At 40.5% G+C, this 15940-nt stretch overlaps 1 protein-coding gene across 3 annotated transcripts in view; it reads right to left on the bottom strand.

Annotated features, from left to right (window-relative positions):
* adamtsl3 (ADAMTS-like 3) overlaps positions 1–15940 on the bottom strand; it is a 481218-nt gene that overhangs the window by 209237 nt on the left and 256041 nt on the right. For all 3 annotated transcript variants that reach the window (XM_067971609.1, XM_067971611.1, XM_067971610.1), the window contains exons 7-8: positions 5240–5366; positions 1859–1933 (exon numbers count right to left, since the gene is read on the bottom strand). In XM_067971609.1, the coding sequence (XP_067827710.1) occupies positions 1859–1933; positions 5240–5366 (202 nt within the window). The remainder of the gene's footprint in view (positions 1–1858; positions 1934–5239; positions 5367–15940) is intronic.

The following is a 15940-nucleotide window of genomic DNA, read 5'->3' as shown; positions in this document are numbered from 1 at the left end:
AAAGCTCTCTGTCTCCATCATGGCTGTTCTATCCAATGGGTTGTGTAGATTCTGCAGTGTTGTTTTCTTTGGCTTAGGTAATCTTTTCAGTAAGGCAAATAACCATTAGGTAAAAGAGAAAATTCTCATTCAATCCATAAAAGCATTTTACTGAATCATTCCAAGGTACCACATTCCGCAACTCAGAGGAGGGTGTTTAGACTCATTCAGATTTGATATCCCTCCCCCACCCACAGCTGATATTGAGCAGAATTAACCAGTTAGTAGGATTAATATTAAAGAAATATTTTGGATAACTGAGATGAAAGCACTCTCCCATGTTGGTTAGTAGAATCAGGTATCAAGATTGAGATACAAATGGTTGCCATTTTAGGTACTGGCTAAATCAAGATTAGCATATTCTCAGATTAGTGGCCACGTGCCTATGTAGGTTTTGTATTGTAATCTGTTGCAATAGTTGCTTAAGGGATGCAAGGTGTGCATTCACAGTCCTAGTCTGGGGTGGTGAAACACATAACCTAAAGTTCTAGGCATTGGTACTTCTTTTGGCAAGTAAATTTGTCATTGCATTTGGGACAATTAGCGGTAATCACCAAATGTAAAGCATTCAGGCCAGAAATGCGGCAGGAAGTTCAACCAAACAGGAGGTAGAGGTTGGGTTGTAAAAGACAATTCCTTAACATCAACCTCTTCTTTCTCAATCGCCTCATTAAAGGTCATTTGTAAACATGATTGGATGACTAGACTCCAGCCATGATGCATTTCTCCATTCTTCTTACAGTATTTATATTATCATGCTTCTGAAAAACTACTGAAAATTTTCTTCCACGTTTTATTGCAATTGTTAGATGGAAATTTAAACCCATGACAATCAACTTTGAAGATGACTCTGCTCAGTTTAAACTCACTGCTGTCCAGTTAGTTAATTCGAGCCAATTATAGGATGCATGTTACCTTTCTTGTTCTCCAAATGGTAGGTTCCTGCATAGTTAGTTTGGCTGTCTGAGCGAGTCATGATAAGGGAGAGATATATTCCTACAGGATGAAGAGGCTCCCAGGGACTGGCTCATGATAGGCATTGGCAGGGGTTTGGTAACAGGTCACCCAGCTGCTTTCTCAGTCAGGGAGTAACCTACGACGTGGGACTTAAAACAATGGCGAGAGCTTTAAACTGCACAACTGATAGAAAATCTGAAGTTTAGATCAGAAAAATTGAATTACCACTGGAAAAAATTACACTTAAACAATTTTAAAACTATATATATATTTTTTTCCAAGAATTCATTTAAGTAGACATTGTCAGGGGTGGGGGGGTGCAGCTTTAAGAAACACAATGTGCTTTTATGGAAAGCTGATTTTATAATTACTAAACATAATGTTCTGACCTTGTATGTGTGGAGTTGACAAATTCCATAATATTTGTATAAAACCTATCAGGTAGATGATCAAATGAGTGAAATAAAAACTGATTTAAGATATTTAGTTGTTGTTAGCAGTTCTCCATGCACTGACATTTTTTAATGTGCGTTTCCCAAGTATCACAGTTACTATTAACAGGTGTTTTTGCACTAAGTCACAGAGCTCAGAAAACAATTACATTTGAAGAATTTTTTTTGTTTAAACACTGGCACGGTTCCTGTTATTTGTAAGAATACAACTATCCTAGTTAGTGAAAGCAATACAGGGTTGTTACTTAATCAAAATTGAGTGACAGCATGAAAGTCAATGCTTCAAGATTAAAGAGGCACACCATGCAATTCCTATGCCGTTATGCTGTATTTATTGATGATTGCTAAAGCTTTATTTATATTTCTCCACAATAAGTAGCAAGGAAAAGCATTTTAAAAATCAAACTTACAAAGGTGGGCAGGTCCTTTCAACGTGATTTTGACATGGCGACTCCCATATGGAACAGCAATCACTGTGTCTTCCACTGAATGGTTACAGAAATGAAAATCAGTTGCGTGTCTGATGTGCATCAACTGACAGTTAGCACTTATTAATCCATCACACTGAACTGTTTTTACTGCCCTGGATATTCACATGACACTTCTTTTTGGGCGTGAGCTGTCAAGAGTGTCAGAAAGTATGATTGCACACCATATTACATTGAATCTGATTCTGGCTCCGACCCAGAATGTGAGGGATCAATCTAAGCCAAAACTTGTCTGTGGCTTCACTCTACAGCTTAAGAATCCAAATAGTGACAGCAGCAAGCATGATTTGTAATAACTCATTAGCAATGATTGCTTTGCCATACATTTAGAAGATAAAAAGAACCAAAGTGAGATGACATCATGCATATGATCTCGACATTTTAAGAACTAGGTTCAGCATGTTCAAGGTAAAAGTAGCTTGTGAGGTTGTCAGTCAACCATTAGTTTTTGGACAGTACTCCTGAGTGCTTCACTTACCAGGGTAGAATAATAAAGTTTTCATGAAAAATAACGTTGTATTCTTTGGACTGCAACATCTGATAACTGTATTATTTGATTATGTTATCCAAAGTCTGGGAATGGGTTAGGTAACGACATCACTAATCATACTTCTGCTTAATTTTGGCTTTTGGGGGAAAAAAAAAGTTCAAATCCAGTTTTGCTGCCACAATCTTGAATATGAAAAAAAAAGTTGTCAAATTCCTACTGCTCCTTCTAGTTATTACCTTTGACGTTAAGTGCTGAGGTTGCCATTTCTGTTTTCACTCATCATAGCACTTAACAGGGCTGAGATTCTGCCAAATTCCATACCAGGAGGTTGGAGGTACATGGCACGTCTTTATGGAAACAAAGTTGTGTTTACATTACATCTTGAAAATAACTTTAAAAACTTTAGGGATTTAAATATCCAAGAGTATTATAAACATGTTAAGAAGTTTCAAAATGGTTACATTTTTTGTATGATTAAAGTGTGTTTAATTTATTAAAAAAGAATCAGATTTCAATGTATGGTCAGGTACACAAGTTTTAAATCATTATATTGGTGTCACTTAAACAGAACACAGCATATAGTCATCTTAGCCATTTGCTAGCGGTAATATAACACTAGCCATGGAGCCAATTAATGCAGAAGCATAATAAAATTACACTGTAAATTTAGAACAGCTTGAAAATCATTCGACACTTGACATTTTAGGAATCAGTGCTTCTTTACCGTTGACTGCTTTATCACGCCTGTTTGAATTGCATGTCGTTTAGTGACTGTACAACCTGCCACCTCATACAGAGAATGCAAAGCATCGACGTGGCTGTGCACTTCAGCAAAAACAACAGGCGGGTAGAAATGGACACCTCGCTCTATTTACAATCATGTTAGACATGCAGTCGGGGAAAAAAAGGAAATGCCTGAATTATTACAAACACCAGGTAGTATTTAACAATAAGGATCTTGTTAAATCATCTGAACAGACCCAATAGTCAGAAAAGCTACTGCAGTGTTACAGCAGGGTTGCTTCAGGCTAAATTTCAGCCCGATGTAGCATAAAGAGCATTTTTAGTGATCTCATGAATGTAAAATGTCTACGTTTTGCAAGGCTGAAAACAGTCCCATGTCTTCCAATTCCTTGATGGCTTGCTTCTTAGCTCCAACTCATGGCCTTTCTGTCCACCGACACAACCAAAATGATTCAAACATTATGTGGATCTGGCAGTCACTATTTACCATCTTTATTTTTAGGCTACTTTTTAGAAATAGGGACTCCAGTCACATCAAATTTGGCTGGATATTATGTTGTGGGATAACAGATACAAACACTTAATGTATTAAACTGGAAATTCTTCTCTCTTAGTCTAGCAGCAGCACTAAGCAGTTTAAAATGAATCTTTCAAAGGTGAATTTCAGATCAACATGTTAAGCAATGTACCTATTGTTCCACGACTTACCTATGGAGTAGTCAGTTGCACATCTATTGTATTTATTTTCCTTTCTAGTTTCCTTCCCTTTCCCTTCTAAAGGCAAGGTTCCAGACTAATTCTGCACTCGCCTAACATTCACACACATGTACACTTGCATCAGGGGTTGCTGGATGGCGGTCAGAAGCTGGCGCCTTGGCTGTTTTTCTTCTTACGCCCCCCAAACCCAGGATGAATAAGTAAATTGTACCATTGGTACCGTCAACTCGAATGAGATTAGCTAACTCAGCATAGACCAGGGATCAAACCTGGGCCCTTCCCAGTCTGGATAGCTCAGCTATTCATTTTGTAAACCTGCTGAACAATCAATGTTAAAAGATTTTTTTGCCCTAAAACATCACCAACATCCACTTACAGTAGCTCGATCAAGGACATGACAAAGGAAAATCAAATTTATAATTTTAATCTCACATTCTTTGGAGAAGCAGCAAAAATCGAGTTGAGGTAATGGAGAATAAATGTAAAGCTCACTGCATGTTTTGTCTCAACAGGTAACCGTATTTAGGATGTGTTCTTATTGAAATAATTACATCAAACTTTAGAATAATCTTGTGATACAGGATTAATTTGTCTTACAGAATCACAGGATTTAATCTAAAAATAAAGGAATCATGAGGAACCCTGTAGTTTTTTAACAATATTATATAGACTAGAAAAATGTTTTTTTTTAAATTCAGTGCCACTTTTCACATGAAAAAAAAAGGGACATTGTAGCCATAGGTTTTAAACAAATTTGCAAGTAAAATTAGACTGGGCTACCTCGATAGCCTAGAGAGTAACGTTCTGGTGTAATACTAAGGCATAGTGACCAAAAGGGTCAATTCTCAGACTCTTGCACGGCAAATGTAGTCCATTAGTGCCTCGCAAGTTTTCTTCATTTGTGAGTCTACACGAGGGAGCATATCACAGTTCAGCTTGATCCTCTTCTTACCCGATGTGTACACCTGTATATTTTTCAGCAGGAGTCACTGGATAGCAGGACAGGATGCGAAGGCCAATTGGAAAAGCCTCCCCTTTCCCATTTCCCCCTCTCCCAATCTTTCCCTTCCACTCTGAGATGTGCTAACGCAATAGAGAGAATCAAAGCTGGGATCTTCTACTCTGCACTGATCAGTGCTACACCAGATAGTGCCTCTACCCACTAGGCTGTTGGGAGGAGCTTGAAAGAAACATTAAGCAACAAACTAGCTGAAAAAGTACCAACCACCTTATCGATAATTCTCCTTTAAAAATAAATCTCAAGCTCTCTGCTAATTGAGGTTGCAGAATAAGTATTTTGTTAATAGGCAGGTGACGTAAAAACTTTTAACAACATAAAATCATAGACGCACATTTTTCAGGAGACACGTGTGATTTGGACTGTCCTCGTACAAGTCTGCATGTTGAATCACTGCCTGCACAAACTCCACAGTTGTCTTCCTTGGCTTTACTCCCAAGTTGCCGATCACAGCCCACCACCTGCCAACAACAACATCACAGTCAAGAGAAGGCTGAAGCCGACAGTACACAAGCTCAGGTTTCAGGAATTCTGTTTATTTTTAATGTTACCCTTTACATTTTGAAGCTGGCCTCATTCTGTCACAGTGCAACTCACTTTATTTGACTATTAATTTGTTTGGAATGCCTAACGTACAGTTTAATTTCTGGACAATTTCACAGCATTATATAAAAATCAAAGAATCTGTATCAAATATGTGAAATGAATTCTTCTGCTGCATGGACCTTCAAGTGTGCCTTCATTTTACTATAAGGTTACATGTATTTATTGGGAGATCCAAGTCAAGCCCAATTGCTAGCAATTTACAAGTCTATTTTGATAAATATGGCTACATTGCTCAATCCAGTCATCAACATTCTAATGATTATCTAAGTATGAACTTGGTTCAGTTGGTAACACTTTTGCCTCTGAGCCAAAAGGTTGTGAGTTTGAGTCCATCTCCAGCACTTGAGCTCATAGTCTGTACCGACATTCCAGTGCAGTACTGAGGGAGTGCTGCATTGCCAGAGGTGCCATTAATGGGAGCCATTTGTCTGATGAGACATTAAACCGAGGCCCCCATCTGCCTATTTAGGTGGATGTGAAAGATCCCATAGCACTACTCTAACAAGCAGGGAGTATCTCCAGTATCCTTGCCAGCATTCTTCCCTCAACCAAAAACACATGAACTGGTCATTTATCTGTGACTTTGCTTTGCACAAATTGGCTGCAGCATTTGTTGATATAACAATTACGTTTCACAAAGTAATTCATCTGTTGTGAAACACTTTGTTACATCCTGAGGATTTGATAAAGTGTCATGTCAATATAAGTTTGTTCTTTCTGCATCATCCGGGTTTAGCAAAACAATACAGATATAGAGCTTTAAAGCCTTATACATTTTAATTGAATATCAAGTCGCATAAACCCGCAAATTACTGTAACAGATATTATGGTTTGAGCACTAACATGTTTGTACCAAATTCCTTTGATGGAAGCACTAACTCATTTTCTCTTCTCAAGACAGTGGAATGAAAAATTTAATACAAACACATTGGATGCAAATACCATAACATCGCTTACAGCAACTTCCAGCCTTATGTGTTAAGTGATAAGTGCAATAACACTGCTCAGAGTAATTTACAAACTAAAAAAACATGGTTAATGTTGCTAAGTCCAACAAAAGTGCAAAAAAAAATGATTTCAACAAGATCATGCTGCTTCGACTCGGGTTTTCTGTAAGTAGACACAGCCTTTTATGAACTGAAACCAGTGCCTTTTAAACGGTACTGTACTGAGCTAGTATACCCAAGATCCATAAAGGAAGCCCGATCGTGGTAAATTACGAACTAGAGCGGCATTGTCAGAGGTGCCATTGTGCGCCTGAAATGTTAAACCATCTCCCGCTCTACCTGTTCAGGTTAATGTAACAAAAATCCCATGACATTACTTGAAGAGGGACAGGGAATCTCCTCAGAGTCCTGGCCAATATTTCTCATTCAACTAACACCACAGAAAACAGATTAACTGGTCAATCATTTATTTACTGTCTCTAGGATCTTGCTGTGTGCACACTGGCTGCCACCTTTGCTGACATAACAACAGTGACTACCTTTCAAAGGTAATTAATTGGCCTCTAAGCTCTTTCGGAGGTCCTGACTAGATTAATTTACAATTAAAAGGATTTTTGAAAGCAAAAGCACAGTGAAAAATATTATGCAGTACAATAAATGTGCGAGAGGTCAGGAAGCTGTCCACAAGTGGTGAATTTATCTTTCTCGGTTGTCAGTCTTTGTGTGGTTAAGTCCCTATGGTGCAGCAAATATTACTTACAGCTTTTCTTAAAATTTCATAGAATGGAATAGTTTTTTTGGAAACAGATTGACCTTCTCTTGTTCCTTGGTCAACACAATGCAGTCTTGAAATGGGCCTTTCAGGCAAAGTTGTCACACGTAGAATATATGAGCCCCCAAATCCCACAGACTTTGATGTGTCTCAGCGGACGGATGCAATCACAGGACTAGATATTAGAAGCCAGTTAGTTTCCTTGATGTAGCAGCAAGGTTTTTTTGCAACAATCAAGCAAACAAAATATAAACAATCTTCACATTTTAATAAACAATGGGACAATGAATTGGGAGTTATGTCTCATCCCTGGGACAACTCCACTATACTACCATAACAACAATTGGAAATATATATATTAAATTGCATATACATTAACATTTTGATCACTAGGAGGAAGGAGCTGCCTCCATTTTAAACTTAGCCAAATTTGCTACTTAAAATTATAGACCAAAAAGACACAATCCCTATTTTTGTCATATGTGCTTCATTGTTAATTGAGTAGAATTACAGAATGTTATAGCTCAGAAACAGACCACTCGGTCTATAAAATATCTCTGCTGGTATTTTTCTCTATATGAGCCATTTGGTCTAATTTCACTCTCTTCAGATTCCTCTCTTTTAAGCAACTAATTCTCTGTTAAAACATGATTACTTTTTTTTTCCAATTTTGAAGTTTAGCCATAATTTCATTTTCCCTCCAAACATTTGAGAGATATTGGTGTTTAAAGTAAATAGATCAATGCAAACATTAAAATGGCAGACAAAGTAACTTCATACAAACATGTGATGCAAACAGTAATTTCTAGACTAATAAGAATGTCAGCATATCACAGCTACAGTACCTTTTCAGTGATATTATCAGTCCTACAAAACCGCGGCCTGCACAACACTAGAGGGAAAGAACAACTGCTGGCAGCACTAATAGACCATATTAAAGAGGATTAGTCTATTCCCATATTATCCATTAGGACACAATGCAGGAATCCTAAGCTGATGTTAATTTGGGGAATAGAATGCTGCTATTTTGTATAGCACTAAATAATGTTAGCACTGGAAGTCACTGGCCTACTCTTACTGAGCAGGGATACAAAAGGTTTTAAACTGTCCCATCTGTTATAATGCTTCTTGGACCTGAAATTATTTTTCCCATGACTTAGCTCCCAAGGACTGGGTTGTAGCTAATGATGGCAGCATTTATAGTTTTTACGTAATCAAGTTTCCCTTCCTTGCTTTAAGAACAGCTGCTTAATTCTAAAATAGCTTTCAAAATTCATAACCCAATTGTATATTTTTCCAAAAATCTTGATGTTATCTTTTTAAAAAAAAAATTATTTCCCTTTCTCGAGCCTCCCTCACACATGCAACAGCAATTTACAGGCTTGAAGTGAACTGTGCAGAATGGCTGTCAGTCTGAGAAGGAAGGAGTGCAAGGCAGAACTTAGGGGAAATAGCAGATGCAGAGAAAAAGAACAGTAAACTATCGATATTAATGCTGGAATCTTGGATCAAAAATGCACACGAGTTGGACAACACTTGTATCTGATAGTTAAATATTCAAGAAAATCAAACACAGGATAAAAACTCAATGTCGAGGAATATTCTGATCATATTCTGGGTGCAATTTGAGGTACTTGTTCGAGTTTCATATTCAATTCTCACCTCAGAAGGATGCTGGATGAAAATAGACCATAAACAAAGGTTTTACTTCAGTTAAAACAGTTCATCTTCCCTCAATTGCCATGCAAAATATTGAACAGGAAGTGTACACTATTGCTCTGATTAGTGCTCGGCCACATCCATTCAGATACTTCAGAGGCATCCAAGTGTTCTTTACAACACAGATTGGATTACACTTCGCTGAATAAAGCAATCGCTTTTTTTAATTAACTACTAGTGAATCTCCCATGGCAATGCTCACAGTAAATCAGAGGAGGTGCAGTTTTATAAGGACAGGAACATTACAAATAGAAGTTAGATGTGTGTGCCTTTAAGGCTAAAAGGTGTAACTGCTCCGCATTCTTGAAATAAATAGTGGTTCACTTAAAGGCCTGGCTGCAGATCAGAACGCTGATGTCAATGCTGACTGACAGGTCAATCAACAAGCTGGAGACATGTAGAACTGGTATGTTCTTGGGGAGAGGGAGCAGAAACACATAACAATTTAAGATTATTTTGTATCTTTAGAGAAGCAAGTGCAGGAGAGAAAATGTGAATTATTCTAAATGTAAAAATCATTGCTTAAAAGAATTTAAACTTTTCTACATTTAGTTGTGCTTGGTGCAGTCTTTTAAGCTAAACCGAGGCTCTGCCTGCCCTCTGAGGTGGACGTAAAAGATCCCTGGCACCAGAAGAACAAGTGAGTTCTGAGTTCTCCTGGTGTCCTAGCCAACACTTATCCCTCAACCAACATCACGAAAGAAAACAAATTATCTAGTCATTTATTGCTGTTTATGGGACCTTGCTGCACGCAAATTAGCTGCCGCATTTCCTACATTACGAGAATGACTTGGCATCAAAAGTGCTTCATTGTCTATGAAGTGCTTCAGGATGTCATGAAAGGCATTATATAAATACAAGTTCATTAGTGCTTTCTTTGACTGATTCAACTGTTTTGGTCTGCCATCCTTTGTCATTTTGGTCTTGCAAGGCTCAATTTCTAGTGGTACTAAACTTTAAACATTTATATAAATGATTTAGGATATTTTTTGAATTGTTTTTGGGATGTGGGTGAAGCTGGCAAGGTCATATTTATAGCCCATCCTATTTGCTCTGAGAGGATAGTGGTGGGCGATCTACTTGAACTGCTGCAGTCCTCCTGCCCTTCCACTGTTCAATTAAATCACGACTGATCTGTACCTCAGCTCCATTTACCTGAGTTTGTTCCATATCCTTTGATTCCTTTACCCAACAAAAATCTATCGATCTCAATCTTGAAAATTTCAGTTGACCCAGCATCCACAGCCTTCTGATGGAGCGCGTTCCAGATTTCCACTACCCTTTACTTGAAAAAGTGCTTCCTGATTTCACCGCTAAATGGCTTAGCTCTCATTTTATTATGCCCTCTTTTTCTGGATTCCTCCACCAGAGGAAACAATTTCTCTATATCTACCCATTTAACATCTTAAACACCTCGATCAGATCATCCCTCAGTCTTCTAAACACAAGGGAATTCAAGCCAAGATGATGCAACCTGGCCTCATAATTTAACCCTTTAAGCCCTGGTATAATTCTGGTGAATCTGCATGGTACCCCCACCAAGGCCAATATATCCTTCCTGAGATACGGTGTCCAAAACTGAATGCAGTACTTCAGATGGGGTCTGACCAAGGCTGTGTACAACTGAACCATCACTTCCTAATTTTTGTACTATGCACGATGCAGCCCATTAAATCCATTTACTATTCAGGCATGTAACAGAGCCCTATGAATTATTATAGTTCACAGCACAAAATGTATCCTGCCATGGCCTCTACTTAGTGAAAATGGAATCTAGTAACCACAAGAAATTAGAAAGATCAAATCCAAACAGAATCATTATAAAATCCACTATGGGTCTTGAAGAGGATCATTTTCTTTGACTTATGGAAGCTAGATTTTTTTTTAACCATGCAGAGACTTGTAAATAAAATGAGCGGGACATACATTACTCAGTTTCTATTATTTAAGCAATCTCTGTTTGATCCCAACCATCTGCCCCTTTTTACAGTAGTCTAAACATTGATACACCACAAACAGTTGGGAGTTCTTTAATCTTGTGCAGATTGTGGGAAGGTTCATTTTACAACTTAATAACAAAATACGAGTTTGGCTGAGCCTACTAGATTTCAACTTTAGATAGTTAAAGAGGAGAATTCCTAATTACTGTGTTATCAAGCTTAATGTATTCCACACCATTTAAAGTAAATTGATTGACTTCTCTGTTAAAATAATGGAGACAGAAATTTGATACCAATGCAATAAACATCCACATAACAATGCACACAGTAATTTACAGGCTCGAGGTTTTGTTGATTTGTACTTCAGTTCTGGAGGTCAAAGGCAATTGAGGAAACCTGAAGCTCGGATCCGAATTCAGCTTTAAACATAAGCACTGGCTTACAGGGAGTTCGGAAGTAATTTTTTTTTTAAGGAGTTAGAGATTCCTTAGGCCATTTGCTTGGAGCAGAGAAACACCCCTCATGTCTGCTCTCCCCAATATTATGCTCAAGTCGGCACCAATGACTTCAGGCCATTTGAATTGCACCTGAAGCTGAATTTTTGAGCCATCCCTTGATATCACCCATTTATTCTGTATCTGCTGTAATTTACCAAAAATTGTACTGATACTGCAGAAATGAGACTTGTGTGTTTCAGAAGTGCCGAGTGGATGATCCATCTCTGCCTCCTCCCAATATCCCCACCATCACAGAAGCCAGTCTTCAGCCAATTCGATTCACTCCACGTGATATCAAGAAACGGCTGAGTGCACTGGATACAGCAAAGGCAATGGACCCAAACAACATCCCGGCTGTAGTGCTGAAGGCTTGTGCTCCAGAACTAGCCTCACCTCGAGCCAAACTGTTCCAGTACAGCTACAACACTGGCATCTACCCGACAATGTGGAAAATTGCCCAGGTATGTCACGTCCACAAAAAGCAGGTCAAATCCAATCCGGCCAATTACCGCCCCATCAGACTACTCTCAATCATCAGCAAAGTGATGGAAGGTGTCGTCGACAGTGCTATCAAGCGGCACTTACTCACCAATAACCAGCTCACCGATGCTCAGTTTGGGTTCCGCCAGGACCACTCAGCTCCAGACCTCATTACAGCCTTGGTCCAAACATGGAAAAAAGAGCTGAATTTCAGAGGTGAAGTGAGAGTGACTGCCCTTGACATCAAGGCAGCATTTGACCGAGTGGGACACCAAGGAGCCGTAGTAAAATTGAAGTCAATGGGAATCAGGGGGAAAACTCTCCAGTGGTTGGAGTCATACCTAGCACAAAGGAAGATGGTAGTGGTTGTTGGAGGCCAATCATCTCAGCCCCAGGACAATGCTGCAGGAGTTCCTCAGGGCAGTGTCCTGGGCCCAACCATCTTCAGCTGCTTCATCAATGACCTTTCCTCCATCATAAGGTCAGAAATGGGCTTGTTCGCTGATGATTGCACACTGTTCAGTTCCATTCGCAACCCCTCAGATAATGAAGCAGTCCGAGCCCACATGCAGCAAGACCTGGACAACATCCAGGCTTGGGCTCATAAGTGGGAAGTAACATTCGTGCCAGACAAGGGCCAGGCAATGACCATCTCCAACAAGAGAGAGAGTCTAACCACCTCCCCTTGACATTCAATGGCATTACCATCGCCGAATCCCCCTCCATCAACATCCTGGGGGTCACCATTGACCAGAAACTTAACTGGACCAGCCACATAAATACTGTGGCTACAAGAGCAGGTCAGAGGCTGGGTATTCTGCGGCGAGTGACTCACCTCCTGACTCCCCAAAGCCTTTCCATCATCTACGAGGCACAAGTCAGGAGTATGATGGAATGCTCTCCACTTGCCTGGATGAGTGCAGCTCCAACAACACTCAAGACAAAGCAGCCCGCTGGATTGGCACCCCATCCACCACCCTAAACATTCACTCCCTTCACCACCAGCGCACCGTGGCTGCAGTGTGTACCACCTACAGGATGCACTGCAGCAACTCGCTAAGGCTTCTTCGACAGAATCTCCCAAACCTGCGACTCTACCACCTAGAAGGACAAGGGCAGCAGGCACATCGGAACGACACTACTTACACATTCCCCACCAAGTCACACACCATCCTGACTTGGAAATATATCGCCGTTCCTTCATCGTCGCTGAGTCAAAATCCTGGAACTCCCTTCCTAACAGCACTGTGGGAGAACCTTCACCACACGAACTGCAGCGGTTCAAGAAGGCGGCTCACCACCACCTTCTCAAGGGCAATTAGGGATGGGCAATAAATGCTGGCTTTGCCAGCGATGCCCACATCCCATGAACAAATAAAAAAAAAACACTGCTGCTGAACGTGCAATGGACTCCCAATACCATGGCTCTTAAGTTCTGCTCCATTCAGTCTATCCATTGCAGGCATCACTCCTCTATACGTTTTGTATGACAGAACGTTTCTGGCTAGGAGCAACATTAGCATCCAGTGTTGAGCGAGAGAATTTGTGGGAGAGGAGATTGATTGCCAGACATTCCGAAATTTCGATATTGGAACACAGTGCTCTCTTCGAGATTGTTCAGGTGTTCTCCTTGGAATGTGATATTTGGCCACTGGGGGTCAAAAGTCCTGCTATCCCAATGTTGCATGCATGTCAGCGGCTGTCGCAACAAGCCATTTAATTCGCATATGACGCTGAAGCTGAATTCTGGATGGTCACCCCATGATGACAAACATCCATTTAAATCAGCATCTGCTGTAATGCAGATCTTGATTTAAATTATTAGTAAGCAAAGTTGTAAATTTAAGTATAAGGAATGTCTTTATGATTGAAAGAAATAAGAGAGAGGAAATCTTCCATTATGTTCACTTGACATACCTCTGTTCTCTTCAGAGAGAAAGAAAAAAGCCGTTTTCTGGACTTATTTTGGAACCACGCTCAAAGATTGATGTATTGCGTGGACAGGTTTATTTGGCAAATTTTAGCATGAAACTGTGGCCAGTAGCATTCATAAAATGTTTTGCATTTTAAAGCTGAAAGGATTTTCAAAGACATCTTGCTCGTTAACCTATTTGAAGGGGCTGAAAACGTGGTCCTGCGCATTAGTGCTGGGATTGCATTATCTGCCCCTATACGTCAAGTAAGGAACCAAGTATCAGGGCTGAGTGCACATGGAGTGCCTTGCCCACCAACAGCAAGGACTCAAGTTACATGCTCGAAGGCTCCGCTGTAAGCAAGCTGGCAAGATCAGCAATTAACTGCTGGCTTTCAGCCCTTTCATGTGTCCATCTGAAATGCTGCTCATCAGTGTCCACAGGAGTGCTTGTTGTAGCATAATCTATGGATGCTGACCTGCCCATTGCAGTTGCTCCCCAAGTTACAACAGCTGCAGAAAGCCCTTCTTGAACAAAGCTCCTGCAATGGATCATCAAGGACCTTGCTTCTAAGATGAAAGTGTCCCTCCATTACCAAAAAGAAACTGAAGTAGATATGGTGCTCCCAACACCAACAATTCCATCCCCAGGTAGGACAGAGACAGGGCAGAGAGCTCCAGTACAAAATCCCTCCATGAGTCCAAGACACACCCCTCACCCACAGATGGTTTTACTTCACTCCATACTGTGTGACTAGATGGCAGCCCCTTCCCCACCACCAATGCTCCCAATTACCTGATGCCTACACCAGAAAATACAGCAGCACAAACCCCAATATCACTCTTGGAGGACCGATCCCCATGAGCTTCAAGGATGACACACCCTGAAAGAGCAGTAAAAACAGCACAACACAAATCCCAGCCACAGATCTGCAGAAGACTTCCCCAACCCGTGGGCAGATATCTGAAAAGACCACCAACAACTTCCTATTGACCATTGAGACCATGTTTATGGAGATCTATGCACTCTGCAGGCAGAACATTGAACAAAAGGTCTGCCCGACATCCTTAAAGTTGATAAAAAGCTGCCAGCAATGCAAGCCTAAAGGACCTACCTACCAGAGAGAGATGGCATAGAATTCCTTGTTGATCTCCGTGTGGTCAGTAGTTAGTTTGCTCTGTTTTCCGAATTAATGCAGCTGTTGTGTGCTTGTAGGATGCACGCTAGAGGTTTTCCTGTCTGATCCCCCCTCCCCCATTTGTTTTATTTTACTCCGGAAGGCCACAGAGAATGACAGGTCCTTTCATCCTGGCAGATCTGGGTATGTGCTTGCCACACGTACCTACTGACAAGTAAGCTCCCCACAACATGCAGGCTAATGTCAGTGTCACTGGTAGCTGCAAAAAGGAGCATTCTCCTAGTGTGCCATAATGCAACTCTCTCATAGCCAGCATGTGGGTGAAACATTGATGGAACAATTGCAATGGGTAGCAGAGCTATCCAATTAGTCCCACTCCCCTACTCTTTCCCCATAGCCCTGCAAATTTTTCCTATTCAAGTCACTGAATCATCCTGGACCCCATACCAACGATCCCAATGTACCAATCTATTCCCCTTAAGTATCATTTACTCAATTTTGAATAGAAATGAGAAAAAAAGTGAAGGCTGAAAAAAAAACTGCTGATAATTGAAACTAGTGTTCGGAATAGTACACCTATGCCAGCAACTCCTTTTGTCACACAGGAGTTCTCTGTGACGCTGATTAGTGGCACGCAGGTTCATGGCTATAATTCTCACACAGTGGCCGAGATTTTCCATTCAAGTTACATTGCTTCTGGCTCACCCCCGCTGCTTCCAGGAGTTCCCAATGCAAGTGACAGGGAACATACAATATACGCATCCAAACCTCTGGGGGCAAGGGAGACACTTCAGTGCAGTGCTGATAGAGAGCTGCATTGTCAGAGGTGCCATCGTTTGGATGGAACCAATGAACTTCTGCCTTGAAGTGAAGGGTGTATTATAATCATATGCAAATGACAGGAAATGCATCAGATGACGTATTTCTGTCATTTGCGCTATGGCAACACTGTCCGCAAGGGACCCTTAATTGTCCCTGACATTCAGCATTGTTAGGGGCATTTGACGGGCCAGTTAAAGTTTC

This window comes from Heptranchias perlo, chromosome 34 (genome assembly GCF_035084215.1).
Source record: "Heptranchias perlo isolate sHepPer1 chromosome 34, sHepPer1.hap1, whole genome shotgun sequence".
Lineage (NCBI taxonomy): Eukaryota > Metazoa > Chordata > Chondrichthyes > Hexanchiformes > Hexanchidae > Heptranchias > Heptranchias perlo.
Note: the sequence above shows the minus strand (reverse complement) of the source record. Positions and strands in the feature narration are given on the sequence as shown.